At 35.0% G+C, this 16466-nt stretch overlaps 1 protein-coding gene across 2 annotated transcripts in view; it reads left to right on the top strand.

Annotated features, from left to right (window-relative positions):
- Positions 1-16466, top strand: part of LOC145662932 (uncharacterized) — a 31720-nt gene that overhangs the window by 2573 nt on the left and 12681 nt on the right. The window contains exons 1-2 of one of the 2 annotated variants that reach the window (XM_081728957.1): positions 4784-4858; positions 15058-15187. In XM_081728957.1, coding sequence (XP_081585083.1) covers positions 15158-15187 — 30 coding nt within the window. In that variant the 5' untranslated portion in view covers positions 4784-4858; positions 15058-15157. Of the gene's footprint in view, positions 1-4783; positions 4859-15057; positions 15188-16466 lie in introns of those variants that run through there. The other variant, XM_081728958.1, reaches the window with a different exon arrangement.

Here is a 16466-nt window from a genome sequence, read left to right on the forward strand (position 1 = left end):
GCCTCAGAGTATTTAGTGCGAAAAGCAAAGAACTTAAAAAATAAGAAAGGAATCCTATCACTTCAAGAACAGAAGCCTCGGAAAATAATTCCCCAGGAGGCAGTGAATGAAGTAGTTTCATTTTATGAAAGCGATGGGTGTTCCAGAATCTGTCCTGGAATGAAAGAGTGTATGTATGTGCATACAGATGAAGGTAAAGTTCAAGTTCAAAAAAGACTACTACTAATGAATATACATGAAATATATGTTGAATTCTGCAAACAGAAACCACAGTTTAAAATAGGGTTTGCAAAATTTTGTACCTTAAGGCCGAAGTGGTGCATTACAGTTGGGGCAAAAGGCACTCATTCAGTATGTGTGTGTCAGTATCACCAAAACATGAAACTGATGGTCGATGCTCTTCCTGGATCAGAACACAACTACAAGACGCTGCTAAACATTGCAGTGTGTGATGCAACGAAGAGACAGTGTATGTTACATTACTGTGATAATTGTGGAAGGAAGGAGGCTGTGCAAGATTATCTAGTAAACCGTTTTGATGATCACTTACTTGAAGGTGATGACTGTGTTAAATTTAAAAACTGGGTTCACACAGACCGGTTGACATTACAAACCCTACAGCTTTCTGTGAATGAGTTTTGTGACACATTGGCTCAGGGAATTGATAGTCTTAGACAGCACCATTACATAGCCAAGGCTCAAGCTGCATACCTGAGTAACATAAAAACTTCACTTCCTAAAGCAGAGCTAATTGTTTTACTGGATTTTGCCGAAAATTACACATTCGTTATACAGGACGAGGTTCAGGGGTACCATTGGGAAAAATCCCAGGCTACTGTGCATCCTTTCGTGGTGTACTATAATGATAGTGGAACCCTGCAATGTATCAATTTCTGTTGCATATCAGACAATTTGCAGCATAATGCTACTACTGTCTGTATATTCCTAAGGCATTTCATGACACACCTGACACAAATCCTTCAAGATAGGCAGATTGATAAGATAATTTATTTCAGTGATGGTGCTGGATCACAATATAAAAATTACAAGGACATTTACAATGTATGTCAGCACGAAACTGTCTTCGGAATCAAAGCAGAATGGCACTATTTTGCAACATCCCACGGCAAAAGCCCATGTGATGGTGTAGGAGCAACTACAAAAAGATTGATAGCCAGAGCCAGCCTTCAGTCACCTACAAGACCAATTGTTACTGCACAGGGGATGTACGAATGGGCTGACAGCAACATCAAAGGTATACACTATTTTTATGTATCTGCTGAAGATATCTCGAAGGAAAGTGAATGCATAGAAAAGCAATACACAAAGTTGAAGACCATTCCTGGAACTCGCTCTCATCATGCAATTATACCAACTGAGGCAAACACAGTCCTTATGAAGATAATTTCTGCAGACGAGTTTGGTACGAAGGTGTGTCTGGTGGAAGCAAGAGAAGAATGGCAACATAAGCTTCACAGTGGTGTGTACGTTGCAGGGTTGGCAAAAACCATGGTTTTTATTAAAAAAACCAAAAAAACCGGTTTTTTTGGTTTAAACCAGGTTTTTTTGGTTTAAACCAGGTTTTTATGGTTTAAATGATTTGCTCTATATATTCATATCATATATGGACAGAAATAAGTTTGTTTCGCCTTGATATTATTATGCAACAACCGGGTTATGCTGGAAGGGGGTCACATAAGCTTAAAGCGGAATAAAAACCGCTTCTCGAGTTACATCCGAGAGAAATTGTCCTCCATTTGAACTCAGAACCAGGACTAATTGGCCACAAATGCGATATGTCTGCCGACTCACTCACGAAGGAATCCTGATAATAAAAAAAACGAAAAAAAAAAAAAAACGTTGTACTGATCTTTACATGCTTCTTAATATAACTGTCAAGAGTCATTTCAGAAGGACAAAAAGACAAACAGTTGCACAAGTGAAACCATTACACAGAATTACATATGAACAATTTCAAAGTACTACGGAGTACAGAAGAACTAATTTCGTTCAAGTTAGTTAACAACGACTTTTATTGGTCCAAATTAAAGAAATACACCGACTTAATCTGCATATCAATAACAAAAGTGAATAAAGATACGAATTATTTGAGTCCACTTTGGCTCAGACTCATTTATACGTAAATAGATACCAAAGATACTTATTTCACTAAATGCCTCTCGTGGGGTCTGTATGACCCCCCCCCCCCACACACACACAAAGTACGGCATTTTCGATGTATTTTATCAATAGTAAACATTGAAACGAAACAATATTTAGAATTTTTCTTCGATTGCAATTATATAACAATAATAACTACAAAATAAACATTTATAAACTTGTAAAAAAAAAAGTTGCTTTTGTAGTATTAATCTTTTGAGTAATGAATGGGGAATTTAGGTCTGAATATAATACGAATAATATACGGGAGTGAAAACGTGATAACCCACAAATGTGTTCATCAAGATTTTACAAACACACACTTTTACGGACATTTTTTTGTTTTTTGGTTTAAACCACTTGGTTTTTTTGAAAAAACCAGCTGGTTTAAACCTTGGTTTAAACCATGGTTTAAACCACCTTGGTTTAAACCAGCCAACCCTGGTACGTTGCATGCATGTATGACAGTAGGTGGTACGTTGGTATGGTCAACGAAGTGTCGTGTGAAAATAAAGATGTACGTGTGACTTTCATGGTACCAGCTGAGTCCTCTGTGCTGTCATGGCCACTGCGGAAAGATGAAGTCTGGATACCATTCCATGATGTTATCTGTACCCTGAAAGTACCTTTATTACAAGGTAGCAGTGGACCAACATATAGACTGGATGATAATAGTTACCAAAAAGTATTAACATGTCTTAAAAAGTAAAGAAAGATATGTTGTTTCGTGAAGTGTTAGTTCATGTAAGTGTCCACAATTTGAAATCATTTGTTTCACAATATGCATGAATCATTTGGTTACGTAACCTATTTCACAGGTTTATTATGTTCCTTTTCACATTGCGTGCATCTTTTTCTTTATTTATTTGAACGCTCAAATTCTTATTACTAATACTGAACTGTAATTTTGACCTACAGAACTGTACTATTTTGTAAGAATTGATTTCTGTCCATGGCTGGTTGTTTCTCCTTACACTTTTAGAATATATCCTGTCAAGTGCACAATCAGTGTAAATGATTTCACCTAGCGCACATGCACTTCTTTATTTCCATGTTACATATCCGTTCTGAACCTAATAGCCTACCGACACCTGTTGACAAAGACGATGATTTACAATGGAAGGAAATACGTCAGGGTTTTGAAATTTACATGAGTTGTTTATTACGTAAGTAGAAATATTCGTCGAAAATATCATGCTCATATTCAACTGTCAACATAGTTAAATAGGGCTGTGAAAATAAGCAAAAAGTCTGTTTTTTTACAATGATACCAACTTTAATCTCCCATAAATCCTGTAAATAAAGTGTAAACGGCTCTGCATTACTGGTGCATATAGTTCATTACCCAGTAAGGTACTGCACATAAACACAGGCATTTGTTGCTTTATCTAGGAAATCTGTGACACGTTAAAGAATGAGGTTTATAAACGGTGATGTAAAAAAATGCTGATTTTGACATTTTATATATCCGAATATAAAATGGTCATGCCGCTTTCAACATATTACTTCATTACAACGATGTATATATTTTTTGCAGAAAAAGTTTGACCCATGTAACGTAATTAGTAACCGAGTTCTTGCTCATTGCAAACTTACAAAAATCAGTGTGTTCAGCAAGTCACGATGTGGACTGCCTCACTTCTTAGTCGATTTCTCAGGAACTGGTAGCGACAGGAAAATAAAACATTACAGACTTTCTTACGAAGGATGTAGGTACTTGTGTGCCAAATTTCATCAAAATCCCAAATGGTCACCTGGGGAGTGTTTGACGATTTATAATGGAATAACCCTGTAGTAAATAATAATAGTATTTCTGTACTAAGAGCTACAGATGTAAAGTTAACTCAAGTAATCCAGAAGCGGCTCTCGAGGGAGGTCACATGGTAAATGTTTAAATTTTATCGCTAAGCTAAGGGAAGAAATACATAGCGGCTCTTGAGGGAGGTCACATGGTAAATGTTTAAATTTTATCGCTAAGCTAAGGGAAGAAATACATAGCGGCTCTCGAGGGAGGTCACATGGTAAATGTTTAAATTTTATCGCTAAGCTAAGGGAAGAAATACATAGCAGCTCTTGAGGGAGGTCACATGGTAAATGTTTAAATTTTATCGCTAAGCTAAGGGAAGAAATACATAGTGGCTCTCGAGGGAGGTCACATGGTAAATGTTTAAATTTTATCGCTAAGCTAAGGGAAGAAATACATAATGTATTTATTCTTGTATGCATTATAAGGAATTAGCGCATGAGATAAGCTTTCTTTCTTAGCTTGTAGCAATAAAATTTTAATTGTTACCAATGTGACTCCTCTCTATAGCCGCCACTGAATTATTCTCCCGAAATCTTTTCGACCCTCTCCCCCATTGTCCTGTTCTGGATACGGGAAATTTTCCGGGACACTAGGGAGTAGGAATAGTATCTAGCCATTATAGTTTGACAAAAGTAATTCAGATTCTCTTCCTCTCCACACACACACACACACACACACACACACACACACACACACACACATATATATATATATATATATATATATATATATATATATATATATATATATATATATATATATAATGGTGTTAACATTTAGTGATTTTTAGTGATTTTCCACCCTCTAACCTAGTACTAAATGTTGATTGTTCGTTGGCAACCCTGCGACACGCACCTTTGGTCTGTTGTTTATTGTGGTGTCTGCCTGTGGGTATGTATTTATACGATATCTGTTTATAATAGTATAAAGAATTATGATATACATGATAAGTCATAATAATAATAGTCTGCAATTGGGATTTGTGTCCTGATGTACAACATAAACTCTTAAAAATGGAAATGCGTAAAATGTAGTTTGTCACAAACACACACTATACTTCTCGAAATACTTCTTTTTTTATTCTAATAGTTTTCTTTTTGTGTGGTGATATAGGGTAAGGCTTGTGTATAGCCCGCTCCCACCAGTTCTTTGTCACCGGAACTGGAAGAGTCACTACTACTACTACTACTGCTATTACTGCTACTACGGCTTGTGTATAGCCCGCTCCCACCAGTTCTTTGTCACCGGAACTGGAAGAGTCACTACTACTACTACTACTGCTATTACTGCTACTACTACTACTACTGCTGCTGCTACTGCTACTACACTACTACTACTACTACTATTACTACTACTCCGACTACTATTACTACTTATATCGAGAACAGAACCCAACCAAAACCCCGCGGGGCTTCTAACCCGTTCCTACTACTAGTATTACTAGTATTGCTACTAACTACCACCACTACTACTTCTACTACTGCTACTGCTACTACCACTACTACTGCTACTACTACTACTACCGCTACTACTACTTATACTAAAGCCTCCTTACCACAAGATTTACATCTTAAATCTTTATAACATGTGATTCCGATTCATTATGAACTAATACGGATACGGAGTAGTAGTAATAGTAGTAGTAGTAGTAGTGTAGTAGCAGTAGCAGCAGCAGTAGTAGTAGTAGTAGCGGATTTAGTATAGCCCGCTCCCCCCAGTGATTTTTAACGAATCATAGTGATTCTAACGATTCATACTAGTTCATAATGAATCGGAATCGCATGTTATAAAGATTTAAGATGTAAATCTTGCGGTAAGGAAGCTTTAGTATAAGTAGTAGTAGTAGCTTTAGTAGCGGTAGTAGTAATAGTAGCAGTAGTAGTAGTAGTTAGTAGCAATAGTAGTAGTGGTGGTGGTAGTTAGTAGCAATAGTAGTAGGAACGGGTTAGAAGCCCCGCAGGGGTTGGTTTGGTTCTGTTCTCGATATAAGTAGTAGTAGTACTGACTCTTCCAGTTCCGGTGACAAAGAACTGGGGGGAGCGGGCTATACACAAGCCCTAATATGAACCGTTAGAATCACTATGATTCGTTAAAAATCACTGGGGGGAGCGGGCTATATATACTCAATCCTAGGATAATATAGGACTCCAGCATTTTTTATTTTCTTTTTAATCTACTACAACTATTCTCCCGTACCATCACTATGTGTATTATGAACGTTTGGTGTCAGTGATTGTCATAGTAAGCCCTATTGTCAGAACCAAAGAAATTTCGGTAATTGTTTAGCTATTATTTCCTGGTTGAAGATATAGAGTACGTACTACTTAAATACCAGTAGAGCTACCGGCGTTACTCGAACAGACAGTTCTATCAAATTTTGACAGATTTTTTACATGTTCAGGTTAGATTAGAGCAACCGTATGTTTGTGTTACATCCATCGCAAACGTCCATTACTAACGTACGAACCGAAAATTTCTGCCGTCTGTTTCTATCCAATTCATACTCGTATATTCTGTCCCTTTCGCTTCAGTAAATAGTATGCAATACTTTCAACACCATTCAAAATTCATTTCAGTCTGCGTGCACTGACAAAACTTACTATTCTCATTCCTTCACGAAAAATGTTTCACATCGTATTTTACCTATAAATTTTATATTTGGATGAATCTCTGCTCGAGTGAACCCGACGTACCTTCTACCACAATGAATATCATTATTTGTGAATTATTTCGATCATCTCTGTAATCTTGATCACTAACACATCCGCTTGTATAACTTGTCACTTACTTAGTGATTATTAGTGTTGTTCCCTATAAGATAAATGTGAAACCACAAAAATAGCTATCTGGAAGAAGAAAAAAAAAAAACAAGTATTTTTTGTAAGACTAATTAAATATCAAGTTGTACAAGAAAATGTGGTGGTGACCAAAAACTTAACGAAATAATCCACGAATAATAAGACATTTGTCGCGCTGTGATAAAGGCCTTTGTACTGCAGAACAGATCTAGTATTTTATGGCTTAGGTCAACGTAGGGTATAGTAGGTTAGATTAGTAATTAAGTTCAGATTGGGTTGGTTTCGTTGTTAGATTTAATATTTTAGGACCTACTCTGCTCCACTTAACCTTTTAGTTATTAGGTTCACTGAAGGGATTCGCACGTTAATGGTGTAAAATGTAGAGTAAGGTAAAGATAGAGTTTAGTATCTTAGATCTGCACCTCTTCTGTGAAATTTACTCGTTAACTTGTACGAGACAGTTAATACAAGCAGGTTTTGCAATTAGTCTGGTTCAGAGCAGGCTAGAGTTGAAGGGTGCGTGCAGAGGTAAGTTGTCAGGAGCAGGCACATAAACGAAAGTTTATTTGTAACGTTAATGTGATGATATGTGCAAACATGGAGATACCATATCCTCGTATGTGTATTATCGGTACCTTATTGTGTTAGAGTGGTAACATAACGTGTTAATTACCAACAGTACATCATGTTCCATCCCCTATATTAAAAGAAACAAATAATACAAGGATATGATATTTCTGCGTATGCAGAAATCTTGATTCACATTAACATTGAAGATTTTTCTACAGACACGCTGCCGCGCAGAATCTTCAAATTTGCCCTGGCCGTGAAATATAGCGCATTTATAAATAGCCCATATCATTAGAACGTAGTCCCATGAAGTCATAGCCTCTATCATTAAAGAGTAGCCCCACTGAAGAAAGAAAAAAATATGAAAATCCCGTATCTTAAAAATGTACCCCATTGAATTAGAGTATACCTAATGAATAACCCTAGATTTCCACATATTCTCTCCCCTCCATTGTAATTATAGTTAGTTGTAATTAACTGAGGGTAGACACACAAATGCTACTTTCTATTGCACAGATTATGTCCGGAGGAGAATCCATCGACGTACGTTGATTCGAGATTTTCATGTGAGAAAAGGTGGATGCTAGATTTTCATTCTCTCTCTCTCCCTCCATTTTTATTAATTAATTGTGATTAATTGGAAGTTATTTGAAAACGATGTCAGTGGAATACGTAAAGAAACACAAATAAGATTTCAGGATGAAAGAAAGGAAGTTCGCACTAGCCATGTACCAAACAACGAATTATTCTACGAGTAACAATAATTATTGCATTTTTTAACAACAGCTACAACAGTGAATTATTATTGTATATCTTCGTGACTTTATTATTGTGTGAGTTACAAAACTTTCTTAAGACAGTTGTTTCTGCTCATTATTAAGAGTAGCGCTGTAAAAATCTAAGTTTAAGTGATTTTAGAGATATCTAGTTTCCTTAACATTATTGATTCGCATTCACTGACGGAGTACTCGAATGTTAATATTTCCACCGTATGAAGTTATAAACGGTGGAAAGTATTATGTCACGGACATTTTATTGGTTACTACTGTAAAAGAAACCGCTGCTTTCTCGACTCTCACTTTGAAATCACCATTCTCGACTCTCACTTTGAAATCACCATATGGGCATTGTACTATTTTACATTCTTATTCTGGCCACATTGTGGAGAACATCGATCTACTTATTGCAGGAGGATCTTTTCAGCAGTATGATTTTTCTGTTCCCTTTGAGTGCATAAGTGCCCATACGTATTTTTATTTATATAGACAGCGCTAGAATCAGCAAATAAATTTGCTCTATCTGTTAAACGTAGATGCTTTAACATACATTAATAATAAAATAAGATGCATGCTTCTTATCCTTATTCTCTAGTATTTGTACGTTTAAGCAATGCAAATGGTTTGTTCAGATGAAGGAAAAAGGCTTCTTCAAAATGAGTGTCAGCGTACTCTGTTTTAGTAAAACTATGTTGATTAATGAAAATAATTTGTAGCTAGAATCTAGACAATTTACCATTCTATTATGCAGGGCGCAAAATTTCCGGTCGCCATTGGCGACTAGAAATTTAGAGCTGGCGACCAGTGTGCAGTAGGAATGGTTTCTGCCTAAACTAACAGTTCTGCGCAGTGTCTCTTTCGCACGAAAATAATTGTCACTGAGTGAGAGAAAACACGGAATTTGAAGTCTTCATAACGGATATGGAAAGTGAAGTCTTCACAACGTTGTAATTCTCCTTTCCCACCCTCAATCGAAATGGTTTGCCTCATAATTTGTATGCGAGAGATACTGGCGACCGTCATTTTTGGATTGGCGAGTGCGTCTGACTTGGAAATTTTGCGACCTTTATTATGTACACATTTTCAGGTAGGCGTACTTTGTTATATTCCCTGAGGAAATGGTGGGAATGAACTGATTTTCATTATCCCATACTATCTGTAGCTACGATTTTTTGTTTGTTGAAATTTAGTGTCCCTTTTCACATCGAGGCTATATGAGATGTGAACCTGCAGTTTTAAGGCAGAATCCAAATTACCGTTGTGCGTTAAGATTTTTTAATGCTCTCTCACTGGTAATCGAACACTGAACCACATGCATTAAAGGCGCTTACACTAACCAATAGGCTACCGTGAGGGTTCTACTTCTGCAACTATGAATTCAATGAAACCGCTGAAAAAGTGGGGAACTGAGCTGGGAATCTGACCCTGATCTCCGGTATGGTAAGCAAAATCCCTAATTCGATTTCAGGCTAAGTCTGATACTTTTTCACCCTTTGCAGATTAATATATTTCCTAATATTGTGCAGAAAACAGTGCCTTACAAAACTAGTAACCTTTCCTAATGCTGTATGTTTTGTATAATATAATTAATACAGAATTTTCGATGGTCGCAGCTGCCACCTTCTCCGAGTTTTTAAAGCTAGAAGTGCATTAGAATTTGGAAATTTTGAAGTAAGCATGAGAATGACAACCTTTAAGATATAATAATTAAAATGTTAATTTACAGTTAATAATTCTGTTTACATATCTGTCCTTTATTATATTATGTGCCACAATAATATACTTTTGCTAAATCTTGTAGTTTCCAATATTAAACAAAAAGATATATATATATATATATATATATATATATATATATATATATATATATATACTAATGAATAGCTATTGTGATTTAAGTAGTTAAACTTATCCTTTATTTCGGCTTATATTTTTTCCTCTTATGAAATCTAATTTTAATTGGTTGACATTGACCAATGAGCAAAGTTCAGCCGTGATTGTTTATGTTACTGTTAATGATATATTTGAATTTTCTTGCATTTTTTGGTATATTACTGGTCATATACTAAGTGGTAAAATCTGACCTCAAAACGTAACTGCGAAATTTTTCATTAAGTCGTCTTGGTCTTCGTCGGCGGATTTGAAATTCGTAGTGTAAAATTACATCGCGTCTTGTGACAGAACAATGTAATCTTAACTATTTACAAGCACTGCTCAGATGAAAATTAAAGTTACACTACTTAGAGTTCGTATGTTTTAAAATAAATAAATAAAATAAAAATAAACAGAGACACTTTTCCGTCACAGTTACATGGTATAATAAATGGTATTTAGTTCTTACATTTTCTGTGAGAACAAACATTGTCTTCGACATTTTGACTGTACTGGAAATAATAAAACTAATTTCTAATCTTAGCAGATCAGTATCATGTTAAGTCGTGCTTAGTTATTACCGTCTCCACTAGTGGCACTAATTTTGCAACTTAAGAGAGTTTCAAATTGGTAAGACATTTTTATGACGATAGTTACCAATTTCTTGGCACTTACTATGAGAACATACTACGTCGTTGATCACAAATTAGGGTACAAGTCTGCGTTCCGAAAGAATTTTGTCGAGGTCCCGAATACAGTTCCGTAACAACGGACAATCCCGTATAATAACAGACGTTTACTAACCCTACACTTAGTTGAATGATGGAGTTCATCCTTCTTAATTACTTATTTGAACTTTTTCTTCGTATAAGTAATTTAAAAGGAAATATGAATTTAGTTATTTAAATAAAAACTCACCCATAAACATCCTATAATAGTGTAGCTAGAGGCAAACTGTTTCAAGGAACCTTCGTCGTTTGTGTCAATGTAGATTGAAACTTAAAAGTTAAGCTGCTGAACATTTCACACTATGAGTAGCCTCCAATGCATAGATTATGGAAGAACATAGGGTGGTGTAGAGTAATTGTGGCAAGTAAACTTAAATCTTAACTTCTTATATTAGAAAGTAATTTTTTTCGTAACTTTGATAAACATCAAAGCGATTTTATGTTACTTTGTATAAATTAAGAAAAAAATCTCAAACTCCTTTAGGAGGAGATCGAGGTTTGTTTTTTGAACTTCCAATTCCCAGAATTGCCTCAATCCTGGAGGAATTATGAGAAAGTTTCCTAGCTTCTGTTGTATTTACAATGCACTAACTTTGGGAAAGATTATAGCATAGGTCTGTTTTGGCCATTCAAAATGGTACTTTAAATGTCTTGTACCTCTATTTATAAGGAAAAAAAAATTAAATGAAATCTTTGAGTTTTACGTCCCACGTTATGCCGGTTAGGCTCAAGGAGACGATGATGATGAGTAATGAATGAAATGGTGGAATGAAGAAAGTAGGAGGAAACGGGAGAACCCACGCACACGGTGTTTGTCCACCAGAAAGTTCACTTGGCGGGAGCTGGGATCGAACCCGGAACCCCAAGCATCAGAGGTAAACGCTCTACCACTGAGCCATCGTGACCCTTATTTATGAGGAAGTTATGGATAAAAACGCCAGACAATACGAGCAACTGTTTCTTTTTTTATTCTTATTGTTTAATTCTACAGAAACAAATAAGAACAATTTAACTACGAATAATACTCACAAATAGGCTAAAGAACTATCCTAAATTGCTTCCTTCAGGACAACACATGGCTTCAGGCTTCTCTTCCAATTGGTTTTGGTGGATTAGACAACTGACGAGCCATAGATTTGGCTATTCCCGCCTTCTTGGTATCATTATATGGTTCCTGATGTCCCAATAGAATCACTTCTCCAACAGGATGTTATTTCCACATACTTTCTAAAATTAAAGGTTGCTCTTCCACTTGGACGTTATTATTTTCCTCTGAATTATTCGAATTTAGTACTAAAGCAAAGCAATCCACATGGGAAGAATCTGTTATCAAATCATACTACTTACTACAATCTTCAGACAGTATAGACAAGGCTAAACTAATCGTTGCATCATCCATAGCAGCAAGAGCTTGGCTTAAAGTTTTACCTTCGCTCCCTATAGACCTCCATCTCAATAATGAGAGTTTCCAAATAGCAGTTGCGTTATCGTTGGGAGCAAATATTTGTAAACTTCATGAATGACACTAGAAAAAGAAGGACTGCTTGGACTCCCTTGCACAAAAAGTACAAGTAGACACCTCCGATACTCAAATGTCAATGACTTTGTAATGAGAGCACTCATTTCAGCAGGTATACCGGCAATAAGGGAACCAAATGGATGTAGTGAAACAGATGGTAAAAGACCAGATGGAATAACCCTTATATTTTGGAAGAGAGGCAATCATTAATTTTGGATATCACATGCACAGACACTTTCGCCCCTTCCAACCTTCTTTTCTCCTCACTCCATCCGGGCAATGAAACTATTCGAAAAGAAACAGAAAAAGGAAAAAATACTGTAACCTAACGGAGAAGTACAAATTTTGTAACTATTGTCATTGAATCCAGTGGATCGTGGGGCAAAGATGGTCTCAACTTTATAAAGGATATAGGTAAACGCATCACATATTTATCCGGAAATGATAGAGCAAGTATTTTCCTAATTCAAAGAATAAGTTTGGATTACAAAGAGGTAATGTAGCCTCTGTATTGGAAGCCATACCACAGGTAAAGAACTGGATGAGATTTTGCTGCTTTAAAACACCTTTCATCGACGTGTAACTTAAAAACGTACGCATAAGTTAATAAATTTATATTTAACTAAAGAATATTCCAAAGTGCTAAAATTCTCTTCAGAATCTCAAAGGATATATAATTGTGATAACTGTATTTTATTAATTTCAATGTTATTTTCTTATTTATTTATTTAAAAAGTAACGGTTTTGTCTGTCGAGAAATTTATCATAAAATTTGTTATATTACGTTTTTATGTAACATGTATGTAAATGAGATATTCCAATTTTATGTAACGAAATTGATTTCTGTACAAATATTTGTTAATATATACATAAATAAGATTTTTAAATAATACAAAACTCTGATTTTTGGCCAATTTAGTATGGCTTAGTATTGTATAATTTATTAAATGGTATCATCATAGGAGGATATATGTTTAATGTAGAAATAGCCGTTGTTTGCTGATACTGATTTAAAACTCGTTTGATTTCTATTTACCCTAGATAATATATTACCTGTATAGTGCGTCTTAGAGTATTATTTTTCTACAATATTTCACAAACCACGCTTGTTGCTTATTCATATATTACTTCTTGAAGCGCTTAATTCAAGTTTTTTTCCTGTGTTCGATAAGAATTTTCTGTTATATAACAATATAATTTCAACACTTTAGGTTGAAATTCGGTATATTTATATTATTTTTTTCTCCTCTTCTTAGAATGGATAACTGTACACTGAACAATTTATTTTGAACACGAGATGTCGGAGAAAAAGGACATACAAAATCTACTAAATTTCAACCTAGAGTACTAAAGTTAAAATTTGTAAGAAGTTCAAGAATTAATCTGATCTACGTGAGAAGATGTGAACTAGTTGACTAAGCAAACAGTCGGGTTTGTTATATATTGTAGAAAAATAATAATTCAAGATGCACTACATACGTAATAATATTCGCTGTCTTCTGTACAAATTAATGCGATACGATGCGTACATTAATGTATTATGTAAATAGTTGATTTGATTTAATAATTGTTAGTCATTTATGAATGTTGATCCTTACAGAATAAGAAATTTAGACTATAGTTATCCAGTGTGGAAGTTACTGTGGAAATGCTAGTGATTTCATTGGTGATATCTATATAGTAATCAACTAAACAGTAAGAATATCACCCTTGATTCCAGTGGAAGCAATGGACTTTGTGGTGGACAAACACCGTGCTCGTGGGTTTTCTCGGGGTTCTCCCACTTTCTTCATTCCACCATTTCATTCATTTCTCATAATCACAGTCTCCTTTAGCCTAACTGACATAAACTTGGGACGTAAAACTCAAAGATTTCATTTCAAGATTTTCCAGTGGAAGCAAAAGCTTTACCGCTGTGCCAATGATATCGCCACTGTCAATAATAAACGTAAAACAAGGAGTTACAGTTCTAATTGTATTCCAAGAGGATATCCTAACAACAATGAATAGTTATGTCTTAGTAAAGTAACTTAAACACACTTCATTCAGAAGTTTCGTCTATAATAAAATTAAAATTGAGTACATAGAAGGGATAATCAAAAAGTTCCCGGAATTCTGTTGTAGCTCGTTATTACCACAATATAAGTACAAATTTACTTAATCGCCTTCAAAGGAAGTACCTTCGGAAAACACACACTTGATTCAGCGATCATGCGATTGCTGGAAACACCGACTAAAGTCCTCTTATGGATCTTCCAGAGTTCAGGCATCACATTGGTTTTGATCTCTTCTGCGTTGGCGAAACAGAAAAGCCCCATTTTTAGCTTTGGAAAGAGCCAAACATCTGATGGTGCTAAACTGTTTTTAAGGCTATAAAAGTCTCTGAAGTAGATTTTCCCCAATTTGCACATGAACGTGATGTTGGCGCGTTGCTCGATCTGTAAAATTGCAGCAGCTGATCACCACGCACTCCTTCGTTCAGCTACATTACTCGTACATTGCCTGTTTTGATGTGTTAATACTTGTCAAATTCATAATTAGGCAACCTAAGGACTGTACTGCACAAGATACATTGTAATTGCACCTCAAATGCAAAAACTAGAACAAAATTCCAGGATTTTTTTGACTGCCCCTTTTATTTCAACTGGTATATATTTTATTTTATTTATTATTAGAGAATTGCGAAAGACGTGACAACAAAGAATCGCTACAACTTTGTTAATGACTATTGTATTACACACAGATAGTAATGTGGCTGGTGAATTTAGTTGCAACATTTCCATAAATAATTGCAATCTTAAGCTAAAGTTATATTTTGTTCTTCCAGCTGAGTCAGTAAAAGAAGAAGAGTTGGTACTCTGCTGATTTTGAGAGATATTGTTGAATAAAGGCTTTATTTGCATATTGAGATCACTCTCATAGGCATAATGCATGAAGATTCTTACGATATAGAACAGGTGAGACAAGTGTATTCAATTATTTTATTAATATTGTAAATAGTAGCTAGAAGTACTTAGGTTCAACCAGAAAAACAGGATATTTCTGTCGTTAAGTTCGATGTAAAAATAAGACAAATTGTATTGTAAGTATAATGTTTAATGAACGTAAAGAATACTTATTAAAATTTATCGTACTAAACTCTGTGTTCTCTGAAGTCAGATAATCTGCATAAACTTCTATGATATTTCGAAAATTACTTGCTTTTTCTTCTTCCGTTAGTGAAGGCTGCTACTATCTCCACATGCTCGTATTTGTTACTTATTTTCTTTTGAATTCATGATACGAATAATGCCTATCGAAACGTACTCATTGGTAATTTGACGTAACTAGGTTTATAAAATTCACATATCCTGTGTATTAGGAAGGAAAATAAGAGTAGTTACTACTTTTTTTTCTATATTTCGTTGGTGCAAAGTTACAAACATCCTCGGGACAGTTTTCAGGTGTTATTGAACACTACTTTGTTACCTCGTGCTAAATGTTTTCTTTTCTTGAATAATAAAGTATATTTGTAGAGCACCAATGGTAAGTTTTTGTTTCTGTAAAACTCAAAGTTTGCAAGGAAATGTTAAACACACTATAAGTAACTACAAAGAGTAGCTGTCGTGTTAACTTAACGCTTGCTTCCAAAGTTGCCATACATTGAATTTGTAAAAAATTTCTTCGTGATTGTAGTTTTTTTTTTCTTCTTCTAATGTTTCCTGTGAATACCTCGACGCCAAATAATAATTCCCGAAATTTTTATCAAATACTTTAAATTGTATACCGTATTATAAAGTACCATTGTCTATTTAGTTTGCCTTTTTCAAAATTCAATTTTGGATTCTTTCTGATGAATACGATCCATATACATTTAAGATGTATTGTGTAATATTTTTACTTCTTTGATGAAATGGTTGGAGTCGCTTAAGTGTTTTGATAATTCTACATCTGTTTGATTAGTATTTCTAGCGTCCCTAATGTGTTCCTAAATTTTTGTTCCTGTATTCCTTCTTGACACACCGACATAGTTAGGTTGTAGTCACAAAATACTTCTTCTACGCTCAAATTTACCTCCTCATCCACGTTATAATTTTTTGTAATCTGTTGGTGATTTCTGAAGATTCATTGGGAATTTAAATGTAACTTTGAATCAGTATTTTCTGTGCAATATCTAAGCGATGAGCCTGCCAAACCAATTCCTTCCAGTTCCTTCTTTAAATATCTCACATTAGCATCCTCCGAAATTCTCTTGGT

The sequence above is a fragment of the Thermobia domestica genome, chromosome 10 (genome assembly GCF_964235325.1).
Source record: "Thermobia domestica chromosome 10, izTheDome1.hap1.1, whole genome shotgun sequence".
In the NCBI taxonomy this organism is placed as follows: domain Eukaryota; kingdom Metazoa; phylum Arthropoda; class Insecta; order Zygentoma; family Lepismatidae; genus Thermobia; species Thermobia domestica.